The 16,864-nt window shown below is 37.6% G+C and overlaps 4 protein-coding genes and 1 non-coding gene across 5 annotated transcripts; 3 read left to right on the top strand and 2 right to left on the bottom strand.

The window, feature by feature from the left end:
* Positions 1-1,360: 1,360 nt before the first annotated feature.
* LOC115711509 (kinesin-like protein KIN-8A) lies at positions 1,361-5,471 on the bottom strand. The gene is made up of 7 exons (XM_030639855.2): positions 4,324-5,471; positions 3,718-3,991; positions 3,502-3,552; positions 3,264-3,356; positions 2,816-3,181; positions 2,014-2,712; positions 1,361-1,771 (listed from the first exon to the last, which is right to left on the bottom strand). The coding sequence occupies exons 1-7, from the start codon at positions 5,124-5,126 to the stop codon at positions 1,733-1,735; spliced, it is 2,325 nt and encodes a 774-aa protein (XP_030495715.2). The 5' UTR covers positions 5,127-5,471; the 3' UTR covers positions 1,361-1,732.
* Positions 5,472-10,038: 4,567 nt separating this feature from the next.
* LOC115711799 (small nucleolar RNA R71) lies at positions 10,039-10,145 on the bottom strand. Its single transcript, XR_004010672.1, has one exon. It is a non-coding gene; the product is annotated as a small nucleolar RNA R71 (small nucleolar RNA).
* Positions 10,146-10,921: 776 nt separating this feature from the next.
* On the top strand, positions 10,922-12,070 carry LOC115710796 (uncharacterized). Its single transcript, XM_030639144.2, has 2 exons — positions 10,922-11,269; positions 11,348-12,070. The coding sequence occupies exons 1-2, from the start codon at positions 10,922-10,924 to the stop codon at positions 12,068-12,070; spliced, it is 1,071 nt and encodes a 356-aa protein (XP_030495004.2).
* A 1,405-nt stretch (positions 12,071-13,475) lies between these two features.
* Positions 13,476-14,135, top strand: LOC133036285 (uncharacterized). Its single transcript, XM_061112831.1, has 2 exons — positions 13,476-13,851; positions 13,948-14,135. The coding sequence occupies exons 1-2, from the start codon at positions 13,476-13,478 to the stop codon at positions 14,133-14,135; spliced, it is 564 nt and encodes a 187-aa protein (XP_060968814.1).
* Positions 14,136-14,213: 78 nt separating this feature from the next.
* On the top strand, positions 14,214-14,741 carry LOC115710797 (uncharacterized). The gene has a single exon (XM_030639145.2). The coding sequence runs from the start codon at positions 14,214-14,216 to the stop codon at positions 14,739-14,741; it is 528 nt and encodes a 175-aa protein (XP_030495005.2).
* The last annotated feature ends 2,123 nt before the right edge of the window (positions 14,742-16,864 follow it).

Here is a 16,864-nt window from a genome sequence, read left to right on the forward strand (position 1 = left end):
TTTCCCTGCAAAAGTAAATATTGGGAAATCAAAAGTAATCAAGTACTTGGAGAAGGGTAACCGTCAAAGCATGGGAATTGATTAGAGTGTCTCGAGGTACGAATTGATCAAAGCATTAATTAGCCGAATACTGAAGGGACTTTTGGTCAGAATCACATCGGATCACAAACACTCACATCGAACATGTGCCACCCATTCAGACACGAACTTAAGATGAGTGAAGTCTACGCGCGACTTTGGAAGTCCCATGCAGACTTTGGGGGTAAATATTATCCCATTTTTTGCACTATGACGTGGCAACGTATACTGGTGACACGTGTCTGATATTCTCTACATTTAGCTGGAGAGATATTCCGAATAGAGCTCAACCATATATCTATATGGACAAAGTCTGCTTGACCGAGCAGGGCAAGGCCAGATGATCCAGACAGCAAACGAGGTCATTTCTCCGAGCAATGTATCAAGACTTAGCAACTTCAAGATTGATATCGTAAAGCACATGAGTAATCCCTACAATCCTAGGATCGTATCAAAAGGATATGGCAAGCTGTCCGAATGCCTCAATTTTTATGTATTCTAAATTTGTAATGTATGTTCTTACCAATTATAGATATCGTAAGCAAAAGGGAAACCTTCCTTCATGCATTTAGCCCTATGTAAAGTGATCCATCTTCACTGTAAAAGGGGTCGAAAGAATTACTTCAGAGAGATCTAAGAGAAAATACTCAGAGATTTCATTGTGAGAGCTTTGAGAGAGGAAACACTGTATTCTTTGTTCTCGAGTTAATACCAAACTAACGCAACCGAACCTCTTTAAAATCTTGTGTTCTTTATTGCTTAATGGTTTTTGCTCTATCTTAGTTACATTTCTTATCGTTTATTAATTGACTCATTATCGTTGACTAAAAGCGAGGTCAACAATTTTGTTTTTAAAATTTAGATTCTTAATTAAAAAATTAAAAAGTAAAAATAATTTTATTAAACATAATTTTAGAAAATATATTAACTTTTCTAATTTTAATAACAAAAAAAATAATTAAAAAAATATTATCAAAACACACTCTTAATAAATTATATTTAATTGCAGTCAAGATGGAAGTGGAGACTGGTAACTTTTGTACATCTATTTTGAAAAAGATCATTATGCATTTTCAATTAAGCCATTTTAAGTAAGGTTTGCAATGACGACTTTTACATGAACAAAGAAAGAAACTGGTTCACATATAATTCCATAAAATAAATTAATTGCAGTCAAGATGGAAGTGGAGACTGGTAACTTTTGTACATCTATTTTGAAAAAGATCATTATGCATTTGCAATTAAGCCATTTTAAGTAAGGTTTGCAATGACGACTTTTACATGAACAAAGAAAGAAACTGGTTCACATATAATTCCATAAAATAAATTAATGAAGAAACTCATGTATGTTCTACAAGTACAATTAAGATATTGCAATAAAATACTTTTGCAATTCTTATAAAAATAAAGAAAAAATATACAGATAAAAAAGAACACGAAAAAAAAAAAAAACATGTGGCAATCATTGTTGAGAAAGTACAAAATCTTTCCTTTCATCTTGAACTTGACCAGCTCAAAGCCTCAACCAAGAGAGATTTATGGTTTGTGGGGAATGAACTTTTCTGGTAAAGCCTCCTGTGTTTGTCATTCCCTTCTTTCCACATTTTTAATCTTCTCTCTGGCTGTAACTCGCTTTGTTAAACACTCTCCGATGTTACCTTAAACACTCTGGCTTTTGTCGAGCAAAACCTGGCTGGAATTCACCAAAATGGGGTCCAAACAAGAACACAAACCAGAAAAATGGATATTCAAACTGCATCAGTTGTTGAACGTAGAAAAAACTCATATCATCAAATAAAAAACATGAAACAAATTGAGGGCCACAATGATTTTGAGACCTTTTCTGCTGTATCCAGCTAAATGCTTTTGATGTGAAAAATTCCAAGAACAACAGGATATAGTAATAATGAAGCGAAAAAAAAACCTAAGAATTACCTGAAGAAGCATTGATGGAACATCACCAGTTTCAGAAACAACATGGCTTCTGGTTTTTCTTCCATTGAGTGTCGTAATGGATGGGCTGTTAGCTGTGGTTATGTCCCAAAAGCTTCGTTTCTTAGCTGAAGGAACTGGTGATCGGAAGCGATAGCTAGGACTCTTCAATTCACCTCCAATTGGCTCCTTCGGTCGTTCCTTTGGCCGTAGACTAGCCCTTGTCACCATCCTTGTCGCCGTCTGTAGTGACACTTCTTCTTGTGGTTTGTCACTCTTCCTTGAAAGCTCACGAATAAGTTGATCCTTTTGTTTCAGCTGCAAAGTGTGGTCTTTCTTCATTTTCTCAATCTCAGTTTCTAATGCCTTGACAGTTCTTTGAAGCTCTCTAACTGTTTCTTCAGCACCCTTTTTCCGCGACTCTGGAGTGAAGCAGTTACCACCTAAGAAAGAGGTCCTTGTCCTCCTTTTCTCATTTGGTTGGGCTGTAGATGGAGGAGTCATAAGAGAGGTACCTGAAGAAGGAGTTGGAGAGAAGTTTGCAGCCAACGACTGTGCTTGAAGAGTTATGAGCTTCTGTTGCTGACGAGCCATTTGCAATCGCAATTCGCGATTCTCCTTTTGTAACTCAAGCAATAACTTGGCCCTATCAGTCTCAGATTCTGGTGGTTGCTGTATTTCCTCACTCATTTCCTCGCAGGCCTGCAACAAGTCCAAGAATTTCTTACAACTTACAAAGAGTTACATAGCAGAAATGTAGAGGAAAAGGAAATAAGATCAATAAACAGAAGTTATGAGGAGGAACCTTGGTCCTGATTTCCTTGGCACGATCAGCCCAGTGTAGGGTATTTTGGGTTTCACCAAATGAGAGATTGCTTGGACTGATGTTGGCTATCATAACAGTGTTGCAAGAGCCTCCTAGTGAGTCCTTAAGAAGTTGCGTCAGCTTTGAATTTCTATAGGGAATGTGCTTCTTGCCCTCCACAAGGGCATTGATGCAACTGCTCAGAGCAAGAAGTGACCTGTTAATGCTAGCACCCTCAAGAGATCTAAGTGTTCTTTGATCTGTGGCTAGTGCTCTCTCTGACCCGGCAAGATCAATCAGTGAAAGCTTCCCCACTCGATTTACCACATTCATAGCTTCATCTCTCACTCGGTATTCAACCACAACCTAGATGATATAAAGGTTAGAAAACATTTGTTTACTCTACATGTCTTTTCTTAAAATCTCAAACAGCCATCTTTTAAAATACCTGCAGGATGGCATGGGAACGTGAAGAAGTTTCATTGACACGAGTTGGTTCGGTGGTTCGGTTATGGTTTCCCTGTTGGAGTAATGCCATCACCTATCACAAACCAAAGTAAACAAAATTACATACTGCCCCACTTAACAAATTAGTTTGCTTTGCTGCATATCATTGTTAAAAACAACAAGAACTAATAATGAAAGTTTTAACAAGAAAATTATATCAGATAAAGTGAGGAATTTACTTCATCTGTTGAGTAAGCTCTGTACTGTGTAAGACCTGCTGCTATGATTCCCTGCAAACCAAACCTTACGAATGAATAAATACAATGGTCTTCACACACTATGCTAAATCATTGAAAGAAAATTTGACTTCAAAAGCAACAAGAACAATAATCAGAACAGATATCTCTCTCTAGCAACCATTGGAATGTAATTCATGGCATAATAAGAAAACAGACCTGTTTGTCTTCTCTCAACACCAAAGGCCTTCCAGGAGAGAGCAAATCCCTGACAGTTTCATTATAGACCTCCAGATAAGAAAGATGAACTACATGATTTCCATCACAGCTCCTCTGCCTTATTTTTGTGAAGAGGTCCTTAATTGCCAAAACCATGACTCCTGGATTCTCAACCGTACCAAGCATGGTGTAAGTTTTTCCAGCACCTGTTGCTCCATAGCAGAAAACTGAGCCATTTCTTCCCTGCAGGACTGCTTCCACGAGGTCTGCAGTTCTGAAAAATTGTGGAGTACCTTTTTTCGATCAAAATTTTATTATTACTAAAGGTCATTATTGAGTTAAATTTTAGTTGGCACAATATAAAACACTCATAGGTACTTATCTATAATTAATCTATTGGGATTTATTAGCAGCAGATAATCTTGTTCTTTTGTTTGGTGAAATAGAAAATGCAAACAAGACATAACAATAAAAGGAGACATTTGTTTCTTTATTTTCACCATTGTTACAGAACTTATGAAATTCATAGGGCAAAATCTATATCTTAAACATAAAAAATTTCCAAAAAAAAAAAAAAAAGTTGAAGAATATAGTTTTAGTACTCACGTAGTGGAGTAGACTTCTTGTTGAGTAGCAGTATCTGGAAAGGAAGAGTCAAATGTGAAATGTCTTCCCCTAAGCCTCTTCAGCCTCAGATAGTCGTTTTCATTGGCCAACTCAGTCAGAAAAACATCTCTTCTGTTTACAATTCTCACACAACACCGAGAACCCATTTCTTTTTCCTTTTTCCCCATTGGTCTAAGCCTCACAAACACCATAATCCTACTCCCACAGATTCTGGTTTTCACCGGAACAGTCTCCAACTTCTCCAATTCTTGAACATTCTTTAACAAGTCCACGCCTTTCGATTCCATCTGAGGCGCCAAACTCCCCAATGAGAGCTTCCTCGCTACAATTTTTGGAGCCATGGCCTTTCTCGGACACGCTGAAAAGCTCACAATTCGATCCCTGCCACCGCCGCCACCTCCAACCATCGCCACATTCTCCTTCGCGTCATCATTTGAAGGCTGAGGGAGTACATAAGTTCTTGTAACGGTGGAGTTAGGTATTGAGTTCTCCCTCATCACTTGGTTATTATTCGACTTTGTTTTTTTCTCTTCTTCATTTTTACAAAATCCCTGAAGCTCACAGCTTGACTGGGTCTTGAATCGTTGCTGCTCTTCTGCCATGGAAGACTGGTTCTTGAGAGCCAGGGAAGCCTGCTTTTGCTGCTCGTACAAAAGGGTTAAGGCTCTCATTTTCTCTTTCAATCCATGGTGAAGGTTTCTATATGGAAGATTACCTTCCTTCTGTTCTGGACTTTCGTTGCTCCCTTGATTCGTGAGCTGAGACCGAGTTGAAACGGGCATTTTATAAATTCTTTTCGTTGTTATTTTCTCACTATCCAAACATGGCCAGATAACTTTCTCCCGAACCGAGTTGAGGAAATTTGCTAAAACCGTCAAGAGAGCTCAAAGATTGTCCCGAAAAGTTAAGGGCTGAAAAAGAAGCTGAAATGAAGAACTGGAAGTGAAACGAGAGAGGGAAGATCCAAAGATCATACGTTGTGATTTCGGTTATTAATTATGTGACAATCTCAACCGTCGGATTGTGAGGGAATGAACATGTGATCGAAGGTAGATGATTTGGGCACCCTACTTTCTGCTTCTTCCCCACCAAAGGCGAACTCTTGTGTCTCTGATTTTTGAATTTTTAATGGAGTGGAAATAGCAAAAAGGGCAGAGTTGTAAGGGTCTTTAAAAATTTTGAATTCTTAGTTTATAACGGTCGAAACTTTACAATAATAATAATATTATTTTTAAAAAAAGCTCAAGATATTTTAAGGGTTTTTTTTTTTTTACAAAAATACTGTATTTTTGACAAAAATTTATAATTTTACTCACACAGAATTTTTTACAAAAATAATGTTTTTTTTTTTATCAAACAACCGTAAAATAACGAAACAGAACAATTAAAACAAAAAATAACAGTGGAATAACTAAAAAATAATTGTAGAACAATCAGTGTAAACTTAACACAGTACACAGTATAAAACTTACACAGTAGTTTTGAAAAAAATTTCGCTCCACAATGAAAAAGTAAAAAAGCTAGAAATTTTAGTATGTAGTGTCAAAACCTAAACTTTATTATTTTGGATAGTGAGTGAGATGAGATCAATGAGAAGAATTTGAAGAATACCCCCATTTTTTATACATTAATCAAATTTACCTTTAAATTAAATTTAATTTAAATATACCTCTTTTTATGAGTATTGTACTCAAATTATCCTCACACACTACAAAAACAAGACATAATTTCAAACATAATAGATTTGTGTTCTTTGTAGATGTGTAGGTTTGTGGGAAAGTTTGGACAAAATTTTAATTAGAGAAAAATGAAAACTATCGTAAAGTGATAAGAGTAAAATTGGTAGAATAATTGAAAAAAGAGGTAAACATAATAGATTCTAAAAGAAATGGTAAAAATTAAATGCATCAAATTAAAAGAGATATATAATATAATTTCCTCAATTATGAGATATTAGACTTTTAATCTGGACTTACATTAAATTTTATTGGTTTTATTAAAACTTGAGTTAATTGAATAGTTCTTTGCTGTATTAACCCGTATTATTGGTGATCAATAGTTTAACGGGCTTAGCTTTTGTATGTAAAGTCTAGGTGAAACAGAAGTGTGGATTTTTCTAGTTAACTAAAGCATTTGATGTGCAAGCCCAGTCCAACTAGGGTTATGTAGCTAAGTCCCCTCCCTAACTCTATAAATACATATTGTCTCATCACAATTGTACACTTTTGATAATCAATAAACTAAAACTTTTTCTGATTTAGAGACCTAGGGAGGAAGACTTAGTTGATAGTATTGTACTATCAAATTGCAGTAATTGCTATGTGTCAATCATGTATGCAAACCCAATTATTATTTAATTATTATATATATTATAGTGTTCTATATTGTATACAATTTTGTATCTTAAAATTATTAATTTATCTAACATGAGATAGTAGTTACGAGTGCATTTAAGAATTTCACATCGGGCAATTTTATTATTATTATTATTATTATTATTATTATTATTATTATTATTAAAATGATTACAAAGAAATACGGTAATATACAATAATAGCACTTTTCACAATAAAGGAAATTTTCTCATTTAGGATAGCACAAACTTTAGAACGGATTATCATCTCTAATGCAAGACTTAACTGTTGGAAATATTTTACGAGGATCTAGATTTACTAATAAGTATGTTGAATTAATATCCTAAATATGAATATCTCTAAAACAATAAAATTAAACACATAAGGAATTAGAAAACCTTACATTGGTTGCAGCGGAATAATATGACTCCTTCCGTTCAAGATCTCTAGCCATTGATTCCTTTCTATAGCAGAGTATTATCAAGATCTAAACCTGGATCTCTTTCTCTCCTTCGGGTTTGGTTACCACCGTCTTACTCACTATGATTGAGTACTTGACTTGCTATGTGTGGGCATGTCACTCTTTCAGTCAATGTTTCGAATGGTGAAGAACAATGAAGGAGGCTGAAATCACTATGGAAGGAACTCTCTCATCTACTAGTTGTCTAACATAGAAAACTAGGTTTAATTTGGTTGAAGGCATCAAATGGATGAGTGAGAGCATCATGTTCCTTTTTATAGTGTTTCAACTATGGCTTAGGGCTGAATTATATGGATTAAAAAAGAATAAAATATTGGGAAAAAAATACTTAAGTGCCGCCCACTTAAAGGATCACTTTCTAGTTATAATTTTACTACTTTTTCCAACCACTTAATTCTTCTTTCAATAATACTATATTTTCCAATTCAATCCTATAAATGCCAAAATTATTTATTTAATAATTATAATTAATTATCAAATAAAATTATCATTTATATAATTTATTAATTAGACCATACAAAGTCTCTTAATTAATCAATTGACCCTAAAATCTCTTTCTTCACAATTAAGTCCTTGCTAAGTAAAAATTCGTAAATAAGACATACTCTAATTTTAGAATTATAATTGATTAATTAAAATCAATTAACTGAGTCTGCAAGTAGTATTATCTCAACTAGTGAGGGGACAATGGGACTATATAACCGAGTTTTTAATAAGTAGATCTAAAATTCACCAAGTAAATTCTCTAACTTATTAATTCCGCCTTGCGCCACTATAGATTTAGAATTGAATAGCACTCTCAATTATATAGAAGGCTCTATATGTACCACGATATAGAAACGTTATGATTATCCATTGTTACAATCCTAATAGTCAAAGATCCTCCATAGATGATCTACACTGATGTTAGGCTATCTTTAGCCTAAGTTCCGGGCCGATTTCATAAGTGTTTTCTCACATAATGTTGCTTTTTTGGAATGGTTTTACGCTTGATTTTCCTTGTTTCAGGTTCCCGATGCATTATAGTTCAAATTGTATCAATTGGTGAAAAGACGGGGTATTATGGAGAAAAATCTGCTGAAGCTGTCAAATTAGCATCAGTAGTCGCGACCAGGCTTACCCATGGTCGCGACCCTTATCTATGGTCACGACCTGGGTCGTGACTAAGAGGCTTGGCAGAAAGGGTGTATTTTTTAATTGGTCTATGGTCGCAACTAGGACTTTATGTAGTTGCGACCAGGGGCGAAACACTAGATTTTTGGCTAGTTTTGAAATTTCGCTATTCAGAGGTAGCAACCCTACTTCCTATACAAGGGATTCAAGTTTGATGACGAAAATCACCAGAGATTAGCCCCGAAAAGTGATTGAAGGAGGAGAGGAAGCTATTGTGACGATCTGGAGCGCAATCACCAACTAGTTCTTTCTTATCTCTTGAGTTTTTTTATGTTAATTTTTTGTTCTAAATTTGATTATGGGTGTTAATATGATTTTTATGAACTAAATTTCCAAATGGGGAAGACGATGAATGTTGATTGAAGTTTTGCTTAGTTAATGATAATTGTTATTCTTTTTATCTTGTTTGTGAAATTATCCATATTTGTGTGTATTTCCATGTTTAAGATTGATCACCTTCTACATGTTCTATGATCTTAATTCAAAATCTGAAAAGTGAGAATTGAGAATGCTAAAATTGGATAATCTAGGTTTTATGTGAAACAAAAGTATTTGCGTAACCTGTGTGATATTTAGATTATTGCTTAAACCTGATCACATGTTAATCTAATTCAGAGATTGATTAGATAACGGGTGATTTTGGGCCTAAAAGATCTGAAAAGAGTTATGTTAATTTATTTAATCTATCGTTCGCATCAAGAAAAATGATAGTAATTAGCATTAACAATTGGGTAATAAATCAACAGGATTCTCTTCTCTATTTTATCATCTTGATTAAATCTTTTGCCGTCAATTTTAGTTTCTTGATACTTTTTGTTTTGTGTTTCAATCATAAAAATTATTGGTTTGCCAAATAGAATCATAAATTTAATCTAGTGGTATTCAGTTCAATTCCCTGTGGTTCAACCTCACCTGTGTGAGTTTACTACTTGATTACGTGCACTTGCGTAATGTTTATATTTTTCATAACAAATTTTTGGCGCCGTTACCAGGAAATTATTTAAAAATTGACATTGCATAAGATTAGATTAAATTCTACTTTGGTTAATTGTTCTTGCTGATTGCTAACCTGTTTCTTTCAACATTGTCTTAATCTATTTCAGGAATTGAAGGTGTATGCGACACTACGGGCAGAGTGTTATACTGCCAGTTGATCTTAAAATTGAGACGACCTGTAGAAGAAACAAAAGAAACAAAAGGCAAGAAAGAGTTTTGGCAACTGCTGAAACAGAAGAAATCATGGCTGATAATGCTAATGGCGGTAATAATGGCGGCAACAACGGTAATAACGGAGGTGCCGTTGAAGACCAGGCAAACGGTCGAAGTCTGAGAGACTACATTCTCCCAACATTAACAAGGGTTCAGTCTTGTATAAGACCACCTGTTGTAGATGCCAACAACTTTGAGATAAAGCCAGCCATACTCCAAATGGTGCACTCCTCAGTTCAGTTCGATGGACTCCCCTCTGAAGACCCAAATCTCCACCTGTCTAACTTTATGGAGTTATGTCAGACCTTCGAAGTAAATGGAGTCAGCGATGATGACATCCGTCTGAGACTATTCCCATTCTCGCTGAGAGAGCGAGCCAAAAGTTGGTTGATCTCCTTCCCACCGAACTCTACTGCAACATGGACCGATTTGGCAACAAAGTTCTTGTCTAAGTTTTTTCCTCCAGCAAAGTCTGCCAAGCTGCGAGGAGAAATTAATAATTTATGTCAGCTGGACAATGAATCTCTCCATGAGGCTTGGGAGAGGTTCAAAGATCTGATTAAGAAATGTCCAGATCATGGGATTGAAAGTGGATGTTGGTCCATAACTTCAACAACGGGCTCATTGGTAACACCAGAATGATTATAGATGCCGCAGCTGGTGGGGCATTTATGAGAAAAAGTGCAAACAAGGCCTATGATTTGCTCGAAGAAATGGCCATGAATAATCAACAATGGCCAACTGAAAGAAGTCAAACGAAGAAGGTGGTTGGTATGCATGAGGTAGACGCCATCACCAAATTGACAGCCCAAGTAGAGGCCCTGACAAAGCTGATAGTTGTGCAGGCAAAACAGGCTCAAGTTATTTGTGAGCTCTGTGGGGGCCCTCACACCTATGACGAATGCCCGGTAGATGTGAATAGTTTGCCGATGGATGAAGCAAAAGCCATCGGGAATTACTCTCAAAATAACAACTTTGAGTAAAATCAAGGAAGGGTTTGAAGAAATAGTGGTTCTAATCAGCAACAACATGGGTTCTATCAGCAGAGAAATCAGTCCCAGCAGAATCAACAGCAACCACAGCAACAAGGTTCTAGTGGAGGGTCTAGTCTTCAAGCAGATTTATTGCTACAGTTTATGACAGAGACTAGATCATCCATTAAAGCCTTAGAGAATCAGATGGAGCAATTGGCAACTCAGATAGCTACCCGTCCTCAGGGGAACTTGCCTAGCACAGCAGAGGTGAACCCAAAAGAAAACTGTAAGGAAATTACCCTGAGAAGCGGGAAGAAGGGCCTGATGGGAAACAACCAGTTGAAGAAGAGGTCCAAGATCAACCGGTTTGCACATCAGCACAAAAGATGACTATTGAAAGTCTTATACCAAAAGAAGCTTCTCCACCAGTCAGCATAGATCACCATGTGAAGATCCCTTATCCGCAGAGACTCCGAAAGATCAACCTAGACAAGCAATTTTCAAAATTTCTGGAGGTATTTAAAAAGTTTCACATCAACATTCCCTTCACAGAAGCCTTCGAACAAATGCCTAGCTACGTGAAGTTCATGAAAGAAATTCTGTCCAAAAAGGGAAAAATGGAATACTATGAAACAGTGGTATTGACTGAGGGTTGTAGTGCTATACTGCAGAAGAAACTCCCTCCCAAACTTAGAGATCCTGGGACTTTTACCATTCCTTGTACCATCAAGAGAGTATAGGGGATAAATGTGTTGTGTGATTTAGGAGCGAGCATCAATTTGATGCCTCTGTCAGTTTTTAGAAGATTGTAGTTGGGGGAGGCAAAGCCCACTACAGTAACCTTGCAATTGGCTGATCGATCGTTGGCTCATCCAAGGGGTGTCATTAAAGATGTTCTAGTCAAAGTGGATAAATTCATCTTCCCAGCTGATTTCATTGTTTTGGATATGGAAGAAGACAAAAATGTTCCGATCATCCTTGGGAGACCATTCTTGGCAACAGGACAAGCATTGATTGATGTTCAAAAGGGTGAATTGAAGCTGAGAGTGCAAGGGGAAGAAGTGGTCTTCAATGTACTAAAGGCAATGACTTTTCCAAAGGCAAGTGATAACTGTTTCTTTGTTGATCTGATAGACACTATAGTGGAGAAGAAAAAGTTGATGGAAGATCCTTTAGAAATGAGCTTAACGAAAGACGAGTTGGATGAGCAAGATGGAATGGAGGCAATGGGATATGCCAAATGGCTTGACTCTTATGGGCCATTGAATAGAAAGTACTATGAAGAGTTGGGGGTTGTTCTAAAGAAGCTTGTGCCATCTACAGAAAAACCACCAGAACTAGAACTGAAGGTGCTTCCTGATCATCTACGGTATGAGTTTTTGGGAGAAGACAAGAAGCTTCCAGTCATAATGTCAGCTTCACTTTCTGATGTGGAGATTGACAAGCTGCTAAGAGTACTCCGCGCCCACAATAAAGCCATTGGGTGGACATTGGCTGATATTAATGGAATTAGTCCCTCAACTGTTATGCATTAAATTCTAATGGAGGAGGGCGCTAAACCGACTATTGATTCACAAGGAAGACTTAATCTAGCAATGAAAGAGATTGTCATAAAGGAAGTGGTCAAGTGGTTAGATGTTGGAGTGGCTTACCCAATTTTAAACAGTAAGTGGGTTAGCCCAGTGCAAGTAGTACCAAAGAAAGGAGGGATGACAGTGATAAAAAATGAAAAAAAAATGAATTGATCCCTACAAGAATAGTTACTGGTTGGCGAATCTGCGTTGACTACATGAAGCTTAATAAGGCAACCAGGAAAGACCATTCTCCTTTGCCATTCATTGACCAGATGTTAGGCTGGTTGGCTGGACAAGAGTACTACTATATCCTAGATGGCTACTCTGGTTACCATCAAATAGCCATAGCACCGGAAGATCAAGAGAAGACAACATTTACATGTCCATATGGCACTTTCGCTTTCCATTTGGACTATGTAATGCTCCAGCAACATTTCAGAGGTGTATGATGGCGATCTTTTCAGACTTGATTGAGTTGTATAGAGATCTTTATGGATGATTTCTCAGTTTTCGGTTCCTCATTTGACCATTGTTTGAAGAACTTGGAGAAAGTGCTAATCAGATGTGAGGAGTCAAACTTGGTACTTAACTGGGAAAGTGCCAGTTCATGGTAATAGAGAGGATTGTTCTGGGGCATAAGATCTCGAAGGCAGGCATCGAGGTGGATAGAGCCAAAGTGTCTACAATTGAGAATTTATCCCCTCTAGTTTCTGTAAAAGGAGTAAGGAGCTTTCTGGGCCATGCGGGATTTTAACAAAGATTTATCAAGGAATTCTCAAAGATCTCAAAACCAGTGTCCAATCTTCTTGTTAACGGGGTACCTTTTGAGTTTGTAGAGGAATGCTTGAAGGCCTTCCAAACTCTTAAGTAGAAATTCATATCGGCACCTATAGTCACTTCACCAAATTGGGAGTTGCCATTCGAGTTGATGTGTGATGCAAGTGACTATGCCATCGGAGCTGTCTTGGGACAAAAAGTTGACAAGGTGTTTCATACCATATACTATGCTAGAAGAACCCTGAATGATGCTCAGTTGAACTATGCCACCACGGAAAAAGAAATGCTCGCAATTGTGTTCGTTGGTGACAAATTTTGGCCATACCTAATTGGGAATAAGGTGATTGTTTATACGGACCACTCTGTAATAAAGTACCTTATGACCAAGAAGGATGCAAAGCCAAAGTTGATTCAGTGGGTGCTTCTGCTTCAAGAATTCGACATTGAGATAAAAGACAAAAAGGAGACTGAAAACCTAGCTGTTGATCATTTGTCAAGACTTGAATTAGAAGAGAGATAAAATGCAAAGGAGGTGCAGATAAATGAAGAGTTTCCCAATGAGCAATTCTTTAGTTTAAGGGAAAGCTTGATGGTGCCTTGGTTCGCAGACTATGTCAACTTCTTAGCTGCAAATGTTACACCCCCTGAGATGTCTCGTCAACAGCTGAAAAAGTTCTTTTTAGAGGTGAAGCATTACCATTGGGAAGAGCCGATTCTTTACAAACATTGTGCTAATCAGATAATAAGAAGATGTGTGCCTGAAGAAGAGATGTATTCTGTCTTGAACCACTACCATGCCTTACAATGTGGGGGGCACTTCAGCGGCATAAGAACAGCTGCTAAGGTTCTTCAAAGTGGGCTCTATTGGCCTACTCTTTTTAAAGATGCTAATGATTTTGTGAAGGCATGTGATCGTTGTCAGAGAACTTGGAATATTTCCAAAAGAAACGAAATGCCTTTGACAGGTATCTTGAAGGTGGAGTTGTTTGATGTCTAGTGGATAGATTTCATGGGTCCTTTTCCATCTTCTTTCAGCAATCTGTATATCTTATTGGTGGAAGCTGCTGCAACACAAGCCAATGATGGTAAGACAGTTTTGTCTTTCCTTCAAAAGTTCATATTCACTTGGTTTGGAACTCCCCGAGCAGTTATTAACGATGAAGGGAGTCATTTTTATAATAAACAGTTTGAAGCTCTGCTAGCCAGATATGGAGTCCGCCATAGGACTGCTCTACCTTACCATCCATAAAGTAATGGCCAAGCTGAAATTTCCAACTGGGAAATTAAACTGATATTGGAGAAAATAGTGTAAAGATCGAGGAAGGATATGTCAAGGAAACTAGATGATGCATTGTGGGCTTACAGAATAGCATTCAAAACACCTATCGGAATGTCACCGTATAGGTTGGTGTATGAAAAAGCCTATCATCTGCCGGTGGAGTTGGAGCATAAGGCCTATTGGGCAATGAAGACCCTGAACATGGATTTAGCAGCCGCAGGAGAGAAGAGACTGTTACAATTAGATGAGCTGGAAGAATTCAAAAACGAAGCGTATGAGAATAGAAAGATATACAAGGAAAGGACAAAGAAATGGCATGATAGAAATCTGATTAGGAAAGAATTTCAACCCGGGCAGCAGGTCTTACTCTTTAACTCAAGGTTAAAACTGTTTCCTGGCAAATTGAAGTCAAGATGGTTGGGACCTTTTAAGGTGGTCAAGGTATTCCCATATGGAGCGATGGAACTGAAAGGCGAGAGTCCAGAAACCTTTAAAGTTAATGGACAGTGGTTAAAGCTCTACTTGGGAGGTCAAATTGACCAAGCTAAGTCCGCCATTATACAGGCGCCTCTTTGAAAAGCAACTCAACGTCCGACTATATGACGATAAAGACAGCGCTCTTGGGAGGCAACCCAAGTGATTGAGTTACTTTGATGTGTTTTTGAGACTTTAGTTTATGTATTTATTTATTTTTAGCATTTTAATGTTTTGTAAACTTTTAGACGTTTGTTTTAAGTTAAACCGTGCAAAGCGTGAAAAGTCAAAAAAGAAAAAAATAATTTTTTCGGGCTAAAACCTAGTGGTCGTGACTAGGCTTCACCATGGTCGCGACCTGGAGTTTTACAGAAAGCCTACAATTTCAATGCCTTTAGTAGTCACGACTAGCTCTTTCTATGGTCGGGACCCTTTTTCATGGTCGGGTCGCGACCATGGTCGCAACTACAGGGCTTACAGAGAGCCTGCTATTTCATGTCGATCCATGGTCGCGACTAGCCCATTAGGTGGTCACGACCAGTGATCGGGTTGAAACCCTAAATTGCCTTTAAAAACCCAATTTCAAACCGAAAATCCTCATTTCATCTACCATAAACCCTAACCGAACCCCTATTCTCTCTCAGCCACCAAACCCATTTCACACCTTAAAAACCCAATTTTCTTAATTCTTCCTTCAAATCATCCATACCAATCACCCACAAACACATTTTTTCTCATCAATCTTCACTTTCCTTCAAAAATCAATCCAGAAATTACCACTTTACACCCAATTCTGAAAATAAACTATTCATCATCTTCAAGATCAAGCTTTCCATGGTGATTCAACAATGGAGGTGGATTAATGGCATTCTCATTTAGTAAGTATCATTCCCTTCAATATCTTAATTGATTAAATGCATTTCCCACAAGATTGAATAGTTTGCTATAGTATTTGGGATTTTTGGATTATGGTATTATTGGCATATTGAGGAATTGATTGTCTTGGAGTATTGTGTGTGATTTTGGTGACTGTGGTGATTGTTCTTGGAATATTGTGTGTTTTTGGTAATATTGAAATTGTGGGAAATTGAAGAAAATTAGGGTAGGTGCTGTCAAAATTTCTCGAAAATCTTTGTTGTATAAAATTCGTGTTTGTTGGTAACTATGGGACGTAAGAAAACAAGGGCAAATAAAGAGGATGGTTCATCATCCAATCCTCCCCGGTCCAATCCAAGACAATCTTTTGATAGGTCCTGGTTTGTAAGTGAAGCAGCTCAAGAGCGGTTCCTTAAGTTGAAGGATAGGCCCTACATTGAAGACTAGGGGATTGATTACACCGATACCCCATTGAGACGCCAACGAAGATTTGAAATAATCTGGGGTCAAATTGAAAGCATGAATTGGGGTAGTTTTGTGGATGTCAAAGAACGAGCCAATGTCACCATGGCTTGTGAATTCTTGGCCAACTGGCCTGAAAGGAAACATGGGGTGGTTAAAGTTTGCGGTAAGGAATTCCCAGCCACATCTGATGCAATCAACGCACTCTATGGATTGCCTGATTTCACTAGAGATGAACAGCGATTGAGAGTACTTGAAGAGGAAGAACATCTTGACTTAGTGGATGTAGATGAAACGGTTGGGTTCCTGATTTTTAGGTTTAATGATAATAATGGGCATGATGGGTCGCCAAAATTTATTGCATCAGTGTGAAATAAATCCTGTGGAAAAAAATTGGCTGTATTTTGTGAGTTCTCGGTTGGTGCCTAGCAAGCACTTTTTTGATGTGCAAATGGATCGTCTGAAATATGTGTACGCCATCATGAAAGGGTACAAGATCAATATGGGTCAAGTTGTTCGGGGTAGTTTTTAATTGATCGTTCAAGGTGCCACGAGAGGTGGACTTGGGTTGGCTGGAATTATTACTGATCTTTGCGGAACTTATGACGTAAGTGAGTTGCCGTTTGACAACAAGGTAGTGCCGTAGAGAAAGATGGATGTGAGCATGGTCAATAGGCTCAAGGAGCCTCATCCCTATGGGCAGCCACCACCAGAAACTCAACCACAAGGTAGAAGGCGCCCTGGTGAACAAAGTGCAGAGGAGGAGGAGAATGTGCCACAACAATTGCCTGGCCCAATTGATCCGGCAATGCAGTACACACATGCACAACTGAACTACATCAGTCAACAAAACAACCATATGAAAAATTACATGGTTAAGAGGAGTA

Source organism: Cannabis sativa, chromosome 3 (genome assembly GCF_029168945.1).
Source record: "Cannabis sativa cultivar Pink pepper isolate KNU-18-1 chromosome 3, ASM2916894v1, whole genome shotgun sequence".
In the NCBI taxonomy this organism is placed as follows: Eukaryota; Viridiplantae; Streptophyta; class Magnoliopsida; order Rosales; family Cannabaceae; genus Cannabis; species Cannabis sativa.